Here is a 17,571-nt window from a genome sequence, read left to right as displayed (position 1 = left end):
TCATTAAAGGACCAGTGAAACTTAAGGAACAAGAGGTAATCTCGAGAGTAAAACGGTCATTTGACCCAACCGTTATTACGAAAAACCTGTGAAGGGTTAACTTACTATTCATGGTTATATCGAGTTGACATAATATCTCTATAGTGAGGAGAGTGCAACTAATGGGCTTTAGTGGAGTGACCGGATAGTTAACGGATGGAGGTTAATTCAGTGAAAAGAGTTTAGCCAATTAATCTCGGATCGTTGGAGCCCATGATTTGTAGGTTCATTAGGTCCCCCTACTAGCTCACAAATGAATTAACCTTAGAATAGTGTGATAAGTTGTTTTCAAATGTTCAAATTTGAATTAAGGGAATTAGTAATTATATGTGATATAATTACACGTTTAATTTTGAAATTAAACGTAATTAGAGAATTGATTAATACATAATATGATTCAAATATTAATTTCCTGAATGGAGATTTATGGTAATGAAATTGATGACAAATTAATTTAATATTTGATATTAAATTAATATAATTAATTAAATTTTTAATTAATTATTAATTATTAATTATATTAGAAAAATTGATTATTGAATTATGTTTTGTAAAATTAATAAAATTACATTTTTAATTAAAGAATTAAAATTGGAAAAAGTTTGATTTTGAAAATCAAAATTCAAAATAAAAAAGAAATTGAAAATAGAGAAAAATCTCATGGTGGGATTTTCCCATTTTCAAGCTTACGCCTTAGTCATCTTTGTACTATATTTTCTAGCTCAATTTTGAAGGAGGAGTTGGAATCCATGCATGCATTCTGATTGCATGAATTGCCTAAATAAAACCACTATTGATTGAGTGGAAAAGACTAGGAAAACAAGTGGTATTTGTTGTGTTCTTTAGGTTGAAGAAAGGTTCTTCAATAGTGTTGAACCAATGTGTTTTCTCCTTTAAATTCCCAAATTCAAGCTTGTTTTAAGTCCTACAACTCAATCTAAGACTCCTAGAGAATAGTAAGGAAGCTCTAGTGGTGGTCCACAGCCTGAATTAGAGAAGATTGCAGCTATATGTCATTGAAAAAGAGGATCTTCAAAGGTATGTAATGAAACCCTCTCGATATCCTATGAACATGCTTATAATGAAGCCAAAATTAAGAAATAAGAATGCTTAATGATCTTGTTTTCTTCCGCCATGTGTTTCTTTAAACCAACAATAAGGACCTATTTAGCATACAAACACGTTTCGTCTTCCCTTGAATCTTAAAACCCTTAGGCTGCTCCATATAGAGTTCTTCCTCCAAGCTTCCATGTAGGAAAGTTGTAGTAACATCCATCTATTCTAATTCAAGGTATTCACAAGCCACAATAGAAAGGAAACTCTAATTGAGGTGTGTTTTACCACTGCAGAGAAGATCTTTGTATAATCTACTCCCTCTTTCTGTTTAAAACCCTTGGCAACAAGTCTGGCTTTATATTTCACATCTTGATTGTTTTCTCCCAAGTATTTCTTCTTATAAACCCACTTACAAGGAATGAATCCTTTGTTAAGTAGTTTATCAGTCAACTTTCATATATCATTTTTTATAAAGTGAGTCAATTTCACTCTTCATAGTTGTAAGCAATTCATTCTTCTCTTTACTGTTTAGGGCTTCCTCAAAACTGTTAGGTTCTTCACGATCATCATCAATAGAATGATTAGAAATGCAATAAGTACTTCCAAATCTAGAGGGAAGTTTGATGGTTCTTATTTCTCTGTCTATTGAAAGAAAGTAGTCTTCTAGGTTCTTAGTTTGCCTTTCAGTTCTAACTTCAAAAGTACTTGGAACATTTGAGGGCTGTAATTATTCAGATGTTGTTACTAAGATTTCATTTTTGGGTGAACTTCAACATGAGGGCTGGAATAAGGGACAACTTGATCTCCCTTAGTTGACTGTATTAATGTTTCAAAATCCATATAGGACTCATTCTCCTTGAAGATCACATCTCTACTGATTAGACTTTTATTAGAGCTAAAATCCCAAAATTTAAAGCCTTTTACTCCTTCAGGATACCCAATGAACATACATTTCATGGCTCTAGGTTCCAACTTGCTTTGTTTAATGTGAACATAGGCAGTACATCCAAAAGGCTTTATAATTGATAAATATGAGGTTGTACCTCTCCATTTTTCTTCAGGAGTTTTCATATCAATAGAAACACTAGGACTTTTGTTAATTGTAAAGGTTGCTGTAACTAGAGCTTCTGCCCAAAACTCTTCTGCTATTTTTGCTTCAGACAACATGCATCTCACTCTTTCGATCAGTGTTTTATTCATTCTCTCTGCAACTTCATTCTGTTGAGGAGTATAGGCTACTGTTCTGTGTCTAGTTAAACCACACTCAACATAAAGAGAGTCAAAATTATTCCATAGGAGTTCTAGGCCATTATCAGTTCTAAAAAATTTAACTTTCCTCTCAGCATGAGCTTCTACTTTAACCTTCCAGTTTTTAAAACATTCAAATGTCTGATCTTTTGATTTAAGGGAATAAGTCCATACTTTTCTAAAGAAATCATTTATGAGGGATAGGAAATATTGGAACCTCCCCGAAAAGGAGTTGTTACATGGCCGCACAGATCTCCATGAATATAGTGAAGGATGACCTTGGTTGAATGAGCTTCTTTTGTGAACTTCATTCTCTTGGATATTCCAAGCACACAGTGTTCACAAAAACTGAGCCTTTTAGTATCTCTAGACTGAATTAAGCCTTGCTTTAGAAGTTCATTCAATCCTCTTTCATTAATGTGTGAGAGTCTTTGATGCCACAATTCAAATTTACTGTCCTTTTCAACTTCTGACAGCAAAACATACTTTGGCTGACTAACTTTCTTCAAAATATACAACCCATCAATTTTCTTCCTAATGAGGATTATCCTTCCCTATTTTTCTATCCTCACGGCATTCCCTTTTCCAGTGAATGTGAACCCTAATCATCAAGAATGCTCAAAGAGATGAGATTTCTCTTATGCTTTGGAAAATGCCTAACATCTCTTAAAAGTACTTCCCTGTTGTCTAAGAGTTTGAATAATACTGAGTCTCTACCAATGATTTCACATTCATTGTTATTTTCCACGTAAACTGAGTCTCCTTCCTCTAATTCGTAGTCAATAAACCAGCTTCTTTTAGAAGTAATATGATAGGTACATCCTGAGTTTAGGACCTAGTCTCCCTCCTCAGTTTCAGAATCCATGGCTTTGTTATTTGCAACAGCAAGGACCTCAGTATAATAGGTTTCCTCTTCAACAGGCCTCTGATTCCTCCCATACTCCCTTGACTTCCTTTAACTATCACCTCTGAAGTCTCTGCTTCTGGTTGAGTCATCTCTACCATATGGCCTCCTCTTGTTATCATCTCTTATGTGATGTTTTCCCCTTTCATGGCAATTTCTCTTGAAATGCCCTTCCTTATGGTAGATGAAGCATTTTAAAACTGGTCTTTCTCTATGAGTTTTCTAATTCTTATTGAAAGAATTCTTCTTAAACTGATGTTTGCCTTTGAAAAAAGAGATTCAGCACCACCAGCACCCTTGCCCTCTACTTGCAACTCTAGTTCTCTACTTCTTAGGGCTGTGATGACAGTGTCTAATGTCACAATCTCTCTACCATATTTCAAAGCTGTTCTGACCTCTTTATAGGTTTCATGGAGTGAATTGATCAACAAAGAAACCTCACTTTCTACTCCTAGTTTCTCCCCTGATTGATTAAATTCATTTGTAAGTATCTTGAATTCATCTAAATTCTCATTCAAGGACTTGGAGTGATTCATTTTGAACGAGAAAAATATTTCTTGAATGTACAGCTTGTTTGGAAGGCCCTTTTTGTTGTAGAGAGTCTTCAAATTCTCCTAAACTTCATATGCGGTGTCTTCATTTGTGACTTGTCTCAACACATTGTCTGAAATATTGAGGATGAGTGTTCCATATGCAATTTCTTCCATACATTGTCTTTCTTCATCACTTAGAGAAGCAAGCAAGGTCTATAGGTCATCAAGGGCTTTCAGGGCCTTTTAAGAACTTAAAAAGGCTTTGACTCTCTTTGTCCAAAAAACAAAGTCTCCTGCTCCATTAAACTTCTCAATTTCAAATTTAGCAGTAGCCATTCCAAGTTCTTCAAGAATCTATCTTGTGCTTATTCAAAAATTTCAAGAAAACTGATTTCTGATCTCTTAAGAACTTCAAGAAGCTGAACAAAGATTTCAAGAACTTTAAGAAGTTATCCTAGTTGCTCTGATACCAGTTGCTAAAATGAGCCCACTTAATGAAGGAACTCTTATACAAGAGTACAACTGAGCAGAAGTGAATCTTTCCAATTCATTGTGACAGAATTTCCACATATACATTCACACATACAGATATGCATTAAATAACTAAATTACCGACATGCTAGAGATAAATAAACAAGAGAACGAGGACTTACTAGTTGAAGACTTTCTTCAAAACAAAACTCGCTCTCTCCACGAACGGACTCCTTGCGCTCTCGCTAGTGAAGGATCTCATACCGAGAGTTCCATGAACGTGTTCAGATCGCTCCGATCTCATCGTGACCGAAATAAAAATTTATATACATTCAACACATATAGTTATGTAATCAAATCTAATTATCGACATGCTCAGAACAAGATAACTAACAAGGAAAGGGTTCCATACCAGTTGAAGACTATCTTCGAACTTCAGAACCCCAATGCAGCGGATCCCTCCAACAGATCTACCAACACTCGGCAGAAACGTCGACTGCAACAACATGATCAACACAAACACGAACACCGCAGCGGGGATGACACCACCACTAATGAGCCCTGGGTATTCTCGGAGTGAAAACTCAAAGGGTGGGCTTTGGTGAATTTGGTAGAGGATGGAGGAAAAATGAGTCGTATAAGCGATAAGCAAGTGGGAGAGAAAACAATGCTATCGTATAGCAGAACTGCTTATCGCATAGAGGAGCTACACGATCGTGTAGGATTTTCTGAACGATAGTTTAGGAAAAGGTATACGATCATTTAGCTAAAACGGCACACTATACGATCGTTTAGAAAAGCTATCCGATCGTTTATGCGACAGTGTGCGATCATTTAGGCGTGAGGTATAGGATCGTTTAGGTGGAGAATGTTATCGCATAGGCTCTCAAGCGATCGTTTACTTTCACCGACGCGGGCTTCCGAATTCTTTTGGGCGATTGACCGACGATCAATTAAACCCTTCAAAAATGAAAACTATTTTCATTTTAACCCATCGGTTACCATAATCGACGTTGCCCACTAACCCACGTCCAAACATGATATTAGGATTAATTATCATATAATTAATCAATTAATTAATTAATAAATATAATCATATTATATTTATATCCTATAGTTTGATATCACATATCTACTATAGTATCTTCTCCTCTACTTGATATAAATCATATTTATATCTAATTTCTTCTAAAATAATGTATCTCATACATTTAGCCAATTATATCATATATAATTAAACTTCCTCTTGTCAATTTAAACATTTCAAATTAACCCAAATACTGGTTTTCGACTTTATCCAAACTACCCAGGGGACCTAATGGACCTATGGCTCGAAGCTCCAATGGTACGTGAATAGCTGACTAAACTCTTTAGCCACAAGATCCACCATCCGTTAACTAATAGTGATTCCACTAAAGACCAACAGCTGAACTCTTCTTACCACAGATATATTTCTGTGTCCATTGAATATAACCAATCATGAGTACGATGACCCTTCACAGATGCTCGTAAATATAGCTAGGCCAATTTACCGTTTTGCCCCTGTAGTTACATCTCACTCCTTAAGTACCACTGATTTCTCTCATGAACAATACAACATAGTCCAACTATGTGTGAACACCTCTCGGGCCAGAAGAAGGTGTGTGGCCTACATTGTTCAAGCCCCAGAATCAGCCCTTAAGGGAGCCATCTATCTACTTACCCCTACCTCGGGGAAGGAGTGAATTCCATCTTGTGCAGCTAAGTTTCCAACTCCCAAATCAGACGAATCCCCAAAATGGTAGGTTTGAATCGGCGACCTGGCCACTCGCACCCATACAAATCAAAGGACCGCCCTCAATGGCAGGAGTTCCCAACTCACTCAGGATTGAGGTCAAGTTACTTATGGTCATCCCAGTGAAGTGAAGTCTCTGTCATGAACGGTGTTATATAACGAGACGTTAACACTTCGTGGTCAGGTCTTATACAAACTCTTTGTATAGGACGTCCTCGCTCGCATGTCCTCAACACGAATGATCAAGATCAGACCATCTGTGATAAGTCATAACACTTGTGACCATTCCACAAAGCGGGCCGCGTCCGTAGCATTACTAGGATAAGGTTTCCCTCTTATATCCATATACTATAGACCATTTTAGTTATCACTCAAGACATGATCCACTTATATGTCACCACATACATGCTTGAGTCACATCCAGATAACCAGAGATTTTATGTTTATTAATTTGTGGTAAAGCAAATAAAACAATTAACCGAGAAAAATATAAGATGTGAAGTAAATATCATATATTAACAACACAAGTGTTCGTACATACCGTTTACAAACTATAGGACACGAAACTTTAGGGCATCAACCCCAACAGCTAGAACGTCAGACAATCGTTCAATAACACCCTGGTCGTCTACCACGAATGGCTTCGTACAAACAACAGAAAATGGAGATGACAACACCACTCGGAGCCCTTAGTACTCTCAGAGTGGGAATCCAAAGTGTGAGCTCTGTTCAAATTTGATAAAGGTGAGGAGGAAAAGAGATCGTGTACAACGATCAAGCAAGTGGAAGAAGGCAACGACTATCCTATAGTCAATATGTTTGATTCTTTAGGCAAGGTACACGATCGTGTAGGGAAAGCTAGATGATCGTCTATACGATCGTTTAGAAAATCTCGGGTGCTAAGAGATCGTTTAGTAAAAAGTAAGCGATTGTCTAGAAGAAGCGCGCGCGGGTGTGCAATCGTCTAGTAAAGGTGAGCGCTATCATATAGGCTCTGGTTTCAGTAAACGATTGATTGCAAGTCACACCGTGAGCAATTATGTATGTTCTTTGCAAAATGAAAACAATTTTCAATTTTATTCTTCAGTTACGAAAACCGAATTGAACATCCCACTAACGCATGGTTACGGAGAAAACGCGAGGTAATTATCCCATAACTGTCCAATTAATAAAATAATAAATAAAATCATATTATATTAATAACCTATAGTTTGATATCATATATCAACCATAGTGTTTTCTCCTCCATTAGAAATAAATCATATTTATATCTAATTTCCTCCAAATTAATGTATCTCATACATTTAATCAATCATATCATATATAATTAACCAGTTAAATTATATCATATATAATCGAACTCACTTTTGTCAATTTGAACATTTTACACTGACCTAAAAACTGATTCTCAACTTGTATCCAAGCTACCAAGGAGACCTTATGGACCTATGGCTCGAAGCTTCAACGGTACGTGAACAACTGACTAAACTCTTTAGCCACGAGATCTACCATCCGTTAACTGTCAGGCATTCCCCTAAAGACCGACAGCTGAACTCTTCTTACCACAAATATATTTTCGTGTCCATTGGATATAACCAATCATCAGTACAATAATCCTTTACAGTCTGTAAGTACAGTTGGACCAATTTACCGTTTTACCCTTGTAGTTACATCTTACTCCTAATGTACCATTGATCCCTCTAATGAAAAATACAACATAGTCCTACTATGTGTGAACACCTCTCGGCCATGACAAGGTGTGTGGTGCCACATCGTTCAAGCCCCGGTATCAGCCCTTAAGGGAGCAATCTATCTACTTACCCCTACTTCCGAGAAGAAGTGAATTCCATCTTGTGTAGATGGGTTTTCAGCTCCCAAATCAGATGAATCCCCAAAGCGGTAGGATTGAGTCGGCGACCTGGCCACTTTTACCTATGCAAATCAAAGGTCCGCCCACAATGGCAGGAGTTCCCAACTCACTCAGGATTGAGGTCATGTTACTATGGTCATCCTAGTGAAGTGAAGTCTCTGTCATGAACGATATTATATAATGAGACGTTCACATTTTATGGCCATGTCTTATACAAACTCTTTGTATCGGATGCCCCTGCTCGCATGTCCCCACACGAATGATCAGGATCAGGCCATCTGTGGCAAGTCACAACACTTGTAACCATTCCATAAAGCGAGCCGCATCTGTAGCGTTACTAGGATAAGGTTTTCCTCTTATATCTATATATTACAAACCATTTTGATTATCTCTTAAGATATGATCTACTTGAATATCACCACATACATGCTTAAGTAACATAATGACAACCAGGGATTTTAGTTCAATGGTTTGTTGTAAAGCAAAGGAAACATTCAATGTGCAAAGTCAAGAAGTGAAGTAAATATCATAAATTATACATCATAAGTGTTCGTACAAACTGTTTACAAACTATAGGACACGAGACTTTAGGGCATCATCCCCAACACTTAAATCAGAAACCCAAGGGCCAAAACAAGAACTCTTCTGATATCTTTCTGTTCAGCCCAAAGGAGAAGAATGCAAAAAGGCTAGCTGCCTTGAGTGTGAAGGAACTCGTATTGAAGAGATCCTTGAGCCGATCCGGATCGTCCAAATTCAATTAATTATTGAAAACATAATTTACAGTTAACATATGTCAGATATGCATTTAAAGTTAAACTATAACATGCTTTTACAAGAAATAAAGGGTTCAATAAATATTACCCTTGAAGAACCTTTCTTCGCATAAAACTCCCTCAAACAGTCATGAGCCTCAAACAGACACAACATCTCTTGAAGACCTTCTTCAAGATATCTCGAACAATAACAAGGATACTACCATAATGAGCCTTTGGTATTCTCGGGGTGAGAACCCATGAGTAGTGGGCTCTGACCATTTTGGTTAGGAGGGATAGTTTGGATATGGAGGAAGAAGATTGAAAGAACATAGAGAACTTTTCTGCAACTCAATCGTTCAGCAAAATCCAACACTAAACCGTAGAGGACGAAGAGAAAATTTCTTTTATTCCTCTTGCCACAAAATCAATAACCATCCACTAAGGTAGTTGGAGAGAAAAGAGGGAAGTTATTATTCAAATAATAATAAAATACTAGATAAATATGATAACTAACTTATCATATTATATTTATATTAAATTAATATTAAATAATATAACATATAACCTATAGTTTTAATATTATATCACATACAATATAAACTATAGTTTCTTTTCTCTATTTTATGGCATTTAATATAAATCATATTTATATTAAATTTTAAAACTATGAATCACATCATAGAAAATATCTTTGAATCTCTTTCAAATATTTATTTCTTCCCATTAAACTATAATGTAACAAATACATTATGACAATTATATCATATATAATTGAAATAATTTAATTATATCATATATAATTAAATCCCTATATTAATTTGAACAATTCAAATTAACCCAAAAACTTATTCTCAACTAAATCCTTTTGAGTTACCAAAGGGACCTTATAGACCTGTAGCTTGAAGTTCTAACGATACATGAATAGATAATTAAACTCTTTAATTATTATTCACCATCCGTTACCTGTCGAGCACTCCACTAAAGACCGACAGCTGCACTCTTTGCACTACAGATATATTTCTGTGTCCATTAGATATAACCAATCAACAGTACAATAACCCTTCACAAATTACTCGTAAGTACAGCTGGGTCAAATTACCATTTTGGCCCTATAGTTACATCTAACTCCTTAAGTACCACTGATTCCTCTAATGAATAATAGATCATAGTCCCACTATGACTAAACTTCTCTCAGGCCAGGAGAGGGTATGACGCCACATATTTCAAAACCCGGAATCAACCCTTAAGGGAGAAATTTATCTACTTACCCTTGCTTCGGGGAAGGAGTGAATTCCATGTTGTGTAGCTGTGTTCCCAGCTCCCCAATCAGATGAATCCTCAAAATGGTAGGCTTGTTGAGTTGGCAATCTAGTCACTCTCACCCATACAAATCAAAGGACCACCCTTATAGGCAGGAGTTCACAACTCAATCAGGATTCAGGTCATGTTACCTATGGTCATCTTGGTGAAATGTAAGTCTCTATTATGAACGACGTTATATAATGAGATTAAATATTTCGTGGTCCGGTCTTATACAAACTCCTTTGTATAGAATATCTTCGCTCGCATGTCTAATACATGAGTGATCAGGATCAGACCATTTATAGCACTTTACAACAATTGTAACACCTACAAAGTGAGCCATACTTGTAGTGTCACCAGGATAAGGTACCCAGCTTTATCCATCTACTACAGACCATTTAGGTTATCACTTAAACATGATCCACCTACATGTCTCCACATACATGTTTAAGTTACAAAGATAACCTTGAATGTTAGTTTTTTGGTTTGTGGTTAATGCAACTAAAATATCACATATTTTATAGACAAAGTGAATAAAATATCATATATTATTAATCACATAAGAGTTTGTTTATACAATGTTTACAAACTATAGGACCCTACGAGATTTAGGGCACCAACCCCAACAGAATGGACCTTGATGTGCCATGTTATTCAGAGTAAAAAAAAAAAACAAGTGGTGAGAGTTTTAATTTTTAGCTTTTCATTTTTCATTCTCATTTCAATAGAGGGATGAAGGGTTAGGGTTTCTCTCTACTGACCTTTTCTTTTTCGTTTTTCAGGTCTGGAGATCTTTGATTCGAAAATAAGAAGATTTAAGCATGCATGACTGGAGCAAAGTGAAGGAAAAAAAAGAAATACACCCAGAAGTATAGTGGTTCAGTGTCTTTTAGGCCTACATCCACTTTGAAAAGAGTCTTCCAGATTTTTTCAATAACTTCAAGATTACAAAAAGTTTCAGATAAGTTCTCACTCCAGCTCCCTCTCACTATTGTTTTCTAAGCTTTGTTTAATTTTGTGAAAATGAAAATTTGTACATTCATTCTTTACAACTGGATTATTTTTATACACATAATTGAAGCTCTAAACAGAAACAATTATAACTTGTTAATTCCTTTATGTTTTATTGTTTAAATAGGGGTTAGAGATAGAGAGTGCTGAAGTAGAATGAAGCTGAAGTTTTGGTTCACCTTCTTCAACATATAGAATTAATTAAACCAATACTGAACTCAAATATTATAAATTCTAATGAAATTACTATACACAAAAACAAAAGTCTGAATTAGAATTTTGGACACATATATATAATATGTGTACTATCTATTTCTAATAAAAAAAACCGATTCTACAAGCCAACATTAACATAGCTCTACTAGCTTAAAGTCATGTATCTTCGAAGCTTTGAGGTTCAAATCTCTTACTTGTCAATTCTTGAATTCCCAACAAAAAAAAAAATTAACATACTTTATTTACTCCATAGTTTTTCATGTTTACAAGAGAGAAAAAAGAAATAAAAACTCTCACTTTAGTCACTCATTTTATTTGTCTATCATCATCAACAACCCGCCTTAATCGATCTCACACAAATAGATGCATCGACATTTGCCTCCACAACGGCGGTGTCGAAGCCAATCCACCTGCATTTCACTAGTCGACCAGTCGAATTTTCTGGCATTGGAGACTTATCATAAACTGGATTTATAGTTCGATGATATGGTCCCAACCATTTATTCTTCATGTAAATAGTTTTTCTCCATGGAGGCACTGAAAGATTCATATGATTTAGTGATATCTTTGCAGCGTTGCACATGATCCTTACCATCTTCTTCACCTCCTCCATCGTTCCGATGAAAATTAAAGGCAAGGATCTTAATAACTCTTTGTATTGGATTGTCGGCCTCGCGATCTCGAATTGTGTCGGAAAGTTTGTGTCAATCAAGTACCTTGTAAGATAAATGAGTTCGTTCAGATTCAACAATTTGAAAACGTTAGGTTAAACTATAAGTTCAATTCAACAATTGCGGGATCATAATGAAATCATTAACCTTTAAGATGAAATAATTGATATGTCTTATTCAAGAAACTATCTTTTATCTATCTATATAGAAACTTTTAGAATTATGAATATTTTATGTGTTTGGTATTTTTCTTATTGAATCATTTTTCTTAGTTAATTAGATCCATAATTATTCTTTGGGTTGTTTTAAATATAGAAAAATAAATTAAAATATTTACAAAATATTGCAAAATTTTAGAACTATCAATGATAGAAACTGATAGACTTCTCAGTGATATTGATAGATACTAATAGAAGTCTATCAGTATCTATATTGATAGTTCTAAAATTTTGTTATATCTTGTAAATATTTCAATAATTTTATCGTTTGAAATAATTTTCCTTATTCTTTTATATATATAAATAAATAAAGTAGCTAGTTCCACAATCATTGTTCTCAAATGGTGCAAAATTGAACATTAAACAAGATATTGATGCTTAATTATTTATTAAGCAAAATGTATGTTGGCTCTTAAATTTCTACGGTCAGGTCAATATTTAAGTTTTTCTAGTTACAATAATTATGATAATGTAGATCAAACCACTGATTCCAAGAAAAGTGTATTCTCAAATTTTTAGTTTAGTTTCTATTTCTTAAATTTATAATGAATTTATGTCATTAATATTTTTAGTTTAAGATTTATATGGTATTATAATAATATTATTTAATTAAATGAGTATAACTTAGTGTTAATTGACATGTACTCTTTTCTTTGAGATTGAAGGTTCAATCATCATTTCAAAATTGTTGCACTACAAAAATTATAGAGAAAATTCCTTTTTGGTTCATATGTTTCAAAATGTTACACTCTTAGTCTGTTTCAAAATGTTGCAATTTTAACCTTGAGATTTGAGTTTTGTTTCAATTTGGGCTCCAAGTTTTAAGATTTACAATTTTTACTTTGATTTTTTAATAAATAATCATTTTTTGTCTTTAGTGTCAATGCGTGTTTGACAATGATTTTAAAATGATTAGAATCATATTTACCATGTTTAAAATCACTTTGAATCACAACTTTAATCACTCAAATTAATTTAAATGTTTAACTTTACACTCTTAAGCATTTTTTGAGTGATTTCGAAAATGATAAAAATGGTTTAAACCATTTTTAATCACTCCATAACATATCATCAATGTCTATAATTAACTAATTTAAAAGAATTAAAAGAATTATAATGAATAAAATTTCACTCCTTATATCACTATAAAAATTAAATTTAAAATTTAACTTCATAATTATTTTAAATAAACTAAGACATTAACAAGTCAAAGACTAAAAGTGAGTATTGAGTGAAAAATTGAGGTTATAAGTGTAAATTTTGAATCACATGGACCAAATTTAAACAAAACTCAAATTCCAATGGTAAAATTGTGACATTTTGAAATGTTGGTACTAAATTGAAACCAAATTTGAAAGTTGGACCAATGTGCAACATTTTGAAACCTAAGAAACAAATGAAAACTAGACCCAAAACTTATATTTTCCCTAAAATTATATTTTCAAACTCATAAATAGTCTTATACGTGATTCTTAAATTGTACATAGAAAAACTATTCTCAGTGGTGGAAAATAAATCATTTTCAACTCTATTGGCCAGTCAATCCCAACCTATGCCATGATTATATAGAGTAACACTCATCTTTATGCATCTCACTCTCATCATTTACATAAAAAAATCATTCAAATATTTCAAAAAGAAATAAGAATAATTTATCACATGTCTAATTATAATAAAACAATTTAGTGGGATGCAAATAAGTATTTTTTAATTATATATTACAAAACTATATAATGCAATCCTCTTTCAAGTCAAAGGAAACCATATGTCTGGCACATGCCTCCTTTTTTATGGGGAAAAAACAAAGATTAATGTAAATAAAACATAATAGTTTTATGTAAACAACTTTAAAATAAAATTAATAAAAATACTTCATTTAAAATTACTAGAATTATTAGTGATTTTAATGGTTAATCACTTCCAAACATGCAAAATATAATAATAATAATAACAATAAATAAATAAATAACATTTGAATTTATAAATACCGGATATTTCCATCGACGACGTCGACGAACTCATAGTCACCGGCGGCGACACCACGAGAGCTTCCCCATTTCGTCTTACAGATCGCCGCATTATAATGAAGCTCACGAAGAATCATCATCAACATCCGCCGTGAAACGACGCCGTCCGACGAAGAAGCCGCCGCCATTTCCGCCGCATCCTGAACATTACCCACTAGCACTTCTCTATAACCCCCCACATTCCCGCCGTTCACACTCACCATTCTCCGAATTTCCCCCACCGCCTCCGTAAAATCAGCCGCCGCCGCGGCGGGAACTTCCATTGCCGCCCCGTCGGAAAAAGCTTCCGCCGGCGAACTACTCCGGCAACCGCCGTACTCTTCGAGAAAATCAACCACCATCTTGGAAAGACATTCTTCGGCCGAGTGTTCGCTTCCACTGCCCGAGGTAGACAGCGGCTGCGGGTGCCAGTCATCACTTCCGATGAGCCGGTGAAGAGCCGCCATTACTATTATTATTTTGGTGATTTTAGAAGGCGATTTGGTATATATTATATATACATAAAAGGTTTTGATTGAACCAATAAATTAAGGAATATGTCAAAGAACAGAGGAATTTGGACCGAATTTTTTTTCTTTATGATGCGAAGAAAGGAATTTGAAAATGGAATATTCCATTTTTTCGCCTTTAATTTTGAAAGTGAGCTGTTTCAAGTCCCCCTCTTTTTATGTAAATTTAGTAATAAAGAGAGGATATTCCATTACGAGTTTCGTTTGTGAATTGTTCGGGTTTTGTTTTAGCTAAATTATATAAAAAAAAAATGCATGGTCTAAAAAAATACTTATCCTTCAAAAATTGCAACATTATTATCTTTGATAATTCATAAACACTTTGAGAATATGTCATTGGAGTATAATTTTTTTAGAATTTTATAGAAAAATCTGTTGAAAATGACTTTGAGCTTAGGTCCATAAAAAAAATTAAAAGGGAGTGGAGGAGCTTTGTCCTGTATGAATAAATTTAGAATTGTCTAGAGGGTATAAATACCAAAGCATTCTAGATAAGAGTCCAAAGTGTGTTGGTGGTGGAAGTATAACTCTTTCACCACATGCATGCGCTATTGTTATTAATAAATTATTTTATTAATATTTTCATGACAATTGATTTTTGACCATTTATGAAAGACGGTTCATTTTTTCCCTTGACCGTTTATGAATGACATTCATTTTTGCTTGTTTATGAACGTTGTATCAACGTTCATTTGCTGCTCGGTTCATTCCTCTTCCCCTCTGCTATTTAATAGAGATCATGAGAGAGAGGACACACATAACTGAAAATTCTCTTACTACCTCTTTTGTTTTCCTCTAACTTTTCTTCTGTTTTGAGCATCCTTCTCTTCTGATTCTAGTCCATTCGACACCTGAATTTGGAGGTTGTGTTAACCTTGGAGAGTAACCGACATAGTGTTTACCACCAAAGTCGCGTCGTAATTGCTTTCAGGGCAGTGGTTTCTCCACGGCGCAACATCTATTCAACAATCTGAAAGAAATTATCCAGATATCGATCAAGAATGGTAAGGTTCTCCCCAATTTGTCCAAGCTCGAACCACTGGACGGAGGAAATTGTCGTCGATGGTCTAAAAAATATTGATCTTCTTCGAGCAGTTGGAAGTTGACTATATCCTCACATAGAAGCGCCTACTAATACCAAGAAGGTAACCACTGTCTCTAATCCAGAATCCTAGGAAGGCATGAAACAAGAAATAATATAGCTTCTAGTATGTCTGAAACTGTAGATGTTAGCACTATGGATAGAATGCATGATATAAAACCTAGAAGAAGTAAGAGACAGAGAACTAAGAAAAATTTTGGTCCTAATTTTGGTCCTAATTTTTTAGTTAAGAGGCCAAATAATATTGATTGTCAGTTTGTATATATGCATCTAATAGATGAGGATCCTAAAACTTGCCAAAAAGCCTTAAGTTTTGTAAACTATAGCTATGGAAGGAAGCCATTAAGAGTAAACTGAATTTTCTGTCATGAACCAAACTTGGAACTTAGTAGATCTTCCAAAAGGAATTAAACCTATTAAGTGCAAGTGGATTTTCAATAGGAAAACGAGATTAGATGGTTCAATTGAAAGATACAAAACTAGATTGGTAGTTGCTATCCATGGACTTCTAATTCATCAAATGGATGTAAAAATAACATTTCACAATGGTGATCTAGAAAAAAAAATCTATATGGTATTGCCTGAAAGCTTTACAATGGCTGGTCAGGAAAACAAAGATAATACCAAATTGTTATTATTGTCACATTTTGTAATGAAAGATTTAGGGGAAGCTAACATAAATACTTGGTGTTAAGATAAGAAAATTTGAAAATGCTTTTTATCTAATCACACTATATTGAAAAATTACTAAAAAAATTTGATTGTTTTGATGATCCTCTTGTAAGAACTCCAAATGATGCTAGTGTAAGTCTTAAAAAAAAAATAAAGGAGATAGTATATCTCAGTCTGAATATGAAAAAATCTTAGGTAGTTTTATGTTTCTAATGAACTATACTAGACTTGATATTGCATATGTTGTGATAAGATTGAGTAGATATATACATAATCCTGATAAGGAACATTAGAGTGCTCTTCGTTGTCTATAAGATATCTTAAGAGCACCATGAACTACTGTTTGCATTTTAATAAATTCACTATTCTATTGGAATGTTATTGTGATACAAATTGGTATCTGATAATGAGGAGGTCAGTTCTACAAGTGGATATGTATTTTTACTTGGAGGAGGAGCAATATCGTGGAAGTCTGCAAAACAAACTTGTATAGCTAGATCCACTATGGAATATGAATTTATTGCTTTAGAACTAGTAGGACGAGAGGTTGAATGGCTTAAAAGTCTACTAAGGGATGTACCACGGTGAGGGGCATCAGTACCAGTCACTATGCACTGTGTAATTGCTGAAGGAGGAGTTATTTCCTTAGAACATGTGAGGTCTTAGAAAAATTTGATTGATCTTTTGACCAAAGGTCTAATAAGAAAAATAATTTTAAAATCATCAGTAAACATGGGGTTTAAACCCTTATAGGATTCCATAGCCTTTTATCTAGGTGGTTTATTGTAATAAACTCAATGGTCCATAGCCTTTTGTTTGGATAGTCTATTATGTGGGTAGTCCTAGCATGGACTTGACAAATAATACTAAAAATCCATAGTCCTTTTTTTGTGTGGTCTTGATGTGGAGTTAATGGATAATGATGAAATATTTATTGCTCCAGTATTTGAGAGGTTTGTCTTTGACAAACTTGATGAAGATGGTCCTAACACGAACTAGATGACGAAGTCTTCATAGCTCAGTTTGAGTGGTGTGTCTCTAACAAACTTGATGAAGCATCTAATGTGATAGTAAAGGTGTTATTGCCTTCTATGAAAGAATTTAAACATTTCTTTCTAAAGCTTTCATAATGACTTAAGGTTTATGTGCATGGTCATAACAAACACACTCTCAGAATCAAGAAAATGACT

General features: G+C 34.3%; 1 protein-coding gene across 1 annotated transcript; it reads right to left on the bottom strand.

The window, feature by feature from the left end:
- Positions 1-11,402: 11,402 nt before the first annotated feature.
- On the bottom strand, positions 11,403-14,617 carry LOC120078773 (uncharacterized). Its single transcript, XM_039033080.2, has 2 exons — positions 14,060-14,617; positions 11,403-11,898 (listed from the first exon to the last, which is right to left on the bottom strand). The coding sequence occupies exons 1-2, from the start codon at positions 14,542-14,544 to the stop codon at positions 11,511-11,513; spliced, it is 873 nt and encodes a 290-aa protein (XP_038889008.2). The 5' UTR covers positions 14,545-14,617; the 3' UTR covers positions 11,403-11,510.
- Positions 14,618-17,571: the final 2,954 nt, after the last annotated feature.

Source organism: Benincasa hispida, chromosome 5, assembly GCF_027475165.1.
Source record: "Benincasa hispida cultivar pf3 chromosome 5, pf3_genome.v1.1, whole genome shotgun sequence".
Taxonomy (NCBI): Eukaryota; Viridiplantae; Streptophyta; class Magnoliopsida; order Cucurbitales; family Cucurbitaceae; genus Benincasa; species Benincasa hispida.
Note: the sequence above shows the minus strand (reverse complement) of the source record. Positions and strands in the feature narration are given on the sequence as shown.

Coding starts and splice junctions, on each gene's coding strand:
- LOC120078773 (XM_039033080.2), bottom strand. CDS start 14,544: ATGGCGGCTCTTCACCGGCTCATCGGAAGTGATGACTGGCACCCGCAG. Junction 11,899..14,059: donor GTCGTCGATGGAAATATCCG/GTATTTATAAAT, acceptor TTATCTTACAAG/GTACTTGATTGACACAAACT.